Source organism: Gossypium raimondii, chromosome 8, assembly GCF_025698545.1.
Source record: "Gossypium raimondii isolate GPD5lz chromosome 8, ASM2569854v1, whole genome shotgun sequence".
Classification (NCBI taxonomy): domain Eukaryota; kingdom Viridiplantae; phylum Streptophyta; class Magnoliopsida; order Malvales; family Malvaceae; genus Gossypium; species Gossypium raimondii.
In genome coordinates, this window is record NC_068572.1 from 27,226,025 (window position 1) to 27,230,046 (window position 4,022).

Below are 4,022 nucleotides of genomic sequence, written 5' to 3' on the forward strand. Positions count from 1 at the left end.
TATTGCTACTGGACTACAGCCATGTGTCGACTGTGGTAGACGCCATCAGGGCGAGTGTTGGAGAAGGACTAGGGCGTGTCTGAGGTGTGGATCATTGAATCATCACATTAGGGAGTGTCTGTTGAGGGCCGATCAAATGGAAGCTGAGGGTACTGGTACTGCACAGCCATAGAGGGTAGCACAATAGCCACCTAGAGGCAGTGGTCAGGCTAAGGGTGGTAATGGCATAGTTCGTGGACAAAGAGCACCGGGCAGAGGTGATGGACAGACTAAGGCGAGGCACCTGCTTTAGTTTACGTTGTACGTCACCGAGAGGATAGAGATGCTCCGATGTCATCACAGGTACGTTTCTTATTTATGATGTGCCTTACACTACATTGATAGATATAGGATCTAAGCGTTCCTATGTTTCTTGTTTTGTTTCCAAAAACCTAGGGATTCCAGTTGAGAGTAATTCTAGTGAGGTGACTATGCTGAGCCCGCTGAGGCAATCTGTTAGAGTTAGCAAACTGTACAGGGATGTTCCTTTAGAGGTTCAAGGGATGGTATTTCTGGCTGATTTGGTGGAGCTTCCATTTGGGGAGTTCGATATGATATTGGGGATGGACTAGTTGGTCAAGCATCGTGTCAGTTTAGACTGTGCGACTAAGAGGGTCGTATTGAGAACTAAAGAGGGTAATGAAGTAGTTGTGATTGGAGAACATCAGAATTACTTGGCTAACGTGATCTCTGCACTAGTAGCTGAAAAATTGGTTTGTAAGGAATGTGAGGCGTATTTGGCCTACGTAAGTGTTTTTGCTTCTAGGGACTCTACTGTAAAGGACATCAGAATTGTGAGGGATTTTTTGGACGTCTTTCTTGAGGAGCTACCAGGTTTACCTCTGAATCAGGAAGTGGAGTTTGGGATTGAGCTTTTCCCTGGTACAGCTTCGATATCTATCACTCCCTATCGAATGTCACCGAAGGAGCTTACGGAGCTTAAGGCTCAAATTCAAGAGTTATTGGATCGTGGGTTTATCCGCCCTAGTGTGTCCCAGTGGAGAGCACCGGTACTGTTTGTTAAGAAAAAGGATGAATCCATGAGGATGTGTATCAACTACTGAAAACTAATAAGTTGACTATTAAGAACAAGTATCCACTTCCAAAAATTGATGATTTGTTTAACTAGTTCCGAGGGGCGTTTGTGTTGTCCAAAATTGACTTGCATTCTAGGTATCATCAGTTGAGGGTTAAGGAGGCTAATGTGCATAAGACGACATTTAGGACTCATTATGGTCACTAAGAGTTCCTAGTGATGCCATTTGGACTGACTAATGCACTAGCAGCTTTCATGGATCTGATGAACCGAGTGTTTTAGCCCTACCTGGATTGGTTTGTAGTGGTGTTCATCGATGACATATTGGTTTATTCGAGGACTAAGGATGAGCATGATGAACACCTTAGGATTTTTTTTCAAATTTTGGGGGAAAAGTAGCTCTATGCTAAGTTCAACAAGTGCATGTTCTGGTTACGTGAAGTAACATTTTTGGGTCATGTGGTGTCTGCTGAGGGGATTCGAGGCTGTATTGGATTGGAAGCAGCCTAAGAATGTGTCTAAAATTCATAGTTTTTTGGGGCTGGCAGGTTGTTACCGGCAGTTTGTGGAAGGATTTTCACTAATCGTAGCACCCTTGACTAAGCTGTTACGTAAAGGTGTACCGTTTGGCTGGACTAATGCGTAGCAAGAGAGCTTTCAGAAGCTTAATATTGTACTGACTGAGGCTCATGTTTTGGTACAGCCTGAACCTAGAAAGGATTTCACGATTTATAGTGAAGCATCACATGTCAGTTCGGGATGTGTGTTGATGCAGGATGGTAAGGTGGTTGGATATGCATCTCATCAGCTTAAAACACACGAGACGAACTATCCGACGCATGATTTGGAGTTGGCCGCCATAGTCCTTGCATTGAAAATCTGGAGGCATTATTTATGTTGTGAGAAGTGTATCATCTACACTGATCACAAAAGCCTCAAGTATCTCCTTACTCAGAAGGAGATGAATCTAAGGTAGTGAAGATGGGTTGAGATGCTTAAGGATTACGACTATACCATTGAGTACCATCCTGGCAAGGCCAATGTAGTGGTTGATGCATTGAGTCGTAGGGCTATGACTGATCTGAGAGTGATGTTCGCTTGACTTAGCTTGTTCGACTATGGGAGTTTGTTGGCTGAGCTTCAAGTCAATCCAACTTGGATCGAGCAGATTACGGGTAGAAAGCTGGAGGATGAATCTTTGGGTCTTCAGTTCAGACAGATTGAGAGTGGTAGCACTACGGACTTTGGGTTGAACTCTGAGGGTGTGTTGTGTTTTCGAGGTCGGATATGTGTGCCGAATGATTTAGACTTGAGGCAGTCTATTTTGAGAGAGGCACATAGTAGCCCTTATGCTATGTACCCTGGCAAAAATAAGATGTATCGAGATCTTCGAGAGTTGTATTGGTGGCCAGCGTTGAAGCGAGAGCTTACGAATTTTGTGGCTAGATGCCTGACTTGCCAGTAGGTTAAGCCTGAGCATCAATTGCCTTCAAGATTGCTGTAGTCGATTAAGATTTCGCTATGGAAGTGGGAGCGAGTAACGATGAATTTCGTTAGTGGGTTGCCTTTAACACCCACTAAGAAAGATTCAGTGTGGGTCATCGTGGATCGATTGACTAAGTCTGCACACTTCATCTTAGTTAGGACAAATTATTCTTTGCAGAAGCTGGCGAAGCTCTATATTTCTGAGATAGTGAGACTGCATGGGGTACCGGTTTCGATCATCTCTGATAGGGATCCTCGTTTCACATTTCGGTTTTAGAAAAAGGTGCATGAGACTCTGGATTCAAGGTTGGACTTCAGTACTGCGTTCTATCCTCAGACCGATGGTCAGTCAGAGAAGGTGATTCAGGTACTGGAGGATATGTTAAGGAGCTGTGGTATTGATTTCTGAGGCAGTTTGAAGGATAATCTGCCGTTAGCGGAGTTTGCCTATAATAATAGCTTCTAGTCTAGCATCCAGATGGCACCTTATGAGGCACTGTACGGTCATAAGTGTCGCACTCTTTTATGTTGGACTGAGTTGGGCGAGCGATGCTTTCTGGATCCTGAGTTGGTCTCTAAGATAAAGGATAAGGTTAGATTGATTCGGGATCATTTGAAAGCAGCTTTTGACAGGTAGAAATCTTATACGGATTTGAAGAGGCATGAGATTGAGTATTCTGTGGGGTACTTCCTTTTTCTCAAAGTCTCACCATGGAAGAAGGAACTCAGGTTTGGTCGTAAGGGCAAGTTGAGCCCTAGGTTTATTGGACCTTACCGTATTCTGAAGCGAGTGGGACCAGTTGCTTATCAGTTGCAGCTACCTCCGGTGTTGGATCGTATCTATGATGTGTTCCATGTCTCTATGTTAAGGCATTACCGCTCTGATCCTACTCATATTGTCCCTGTTCAGGAGATTGAGGTTAGGCCAGACTTCACCTTTAAGGAGGAGCCTGTCCAGATTCTGGATCGTGACGTAAAGGTTTTGAGGAGGAAGTCTATTCCTTCGGTGAAGGTTCTGCGGCGTAATCATAGCACTGAGGAGGCAACGTGGGAGCTTGAGGATGCGATGCGTCAGCAGTATCCTTATTTGTTCTGATCAGGTAAATTTCGAGGCCAAAATTTTCTTTTAGGGGGTAGAGTTGTAACGCCCCGTTTTTTATTTTTGTTCTTCCGAATGTGTGACACAACAGTGTATTTGCTTCAGTGGTTAAATGTTTTGGGTATGTGAAAGGTCCCAAGTTCAAGCCAGGACTTGGGCAAATTTTGGTATTTTTATGATATCTTTGGTCAGTAGGGTTTTAAGTAAAAGTTGGCAAATAATTAACAGAATGGGCCTGCTGGTCTGGTGGATAAGTGGAGTGTTGGTGTGAAGGAGGTCTTATGTTCAATTCTCTGGGATGGCGTGGAGACAGTATTTTTGCTCCAATTTCGACTAAGAGTTGTGTTGGGGAAAATTCTGAGT

At 44.0% G+C, this 4,022-nt stretch overlaps 1 protein-coding gene across 1 annotated transcript; it reads left to right on the plus strand.

Moving 5' to 3' along the window:
* Positions 1-3,038: 3,038 nt before the first annotated feature.
* On the plus strand, positions 3,039-3,656 carry LOC105793220 (uncharacterized). Its single transcript, XM_012622145.1, has 2 exons — positions 3,039-3,152; positions 3,219-3,656. The coding sequence occupies exons 1-2, from the start codon at positions 3,039-3,041 to the stop codon at positions 3,654-3,656; spliced, it is 552 nt and encodes a 183-aa protein (XP_012477599.1).
* Positions 3,657-4,022: the final 366 nt, after the last annotated feature.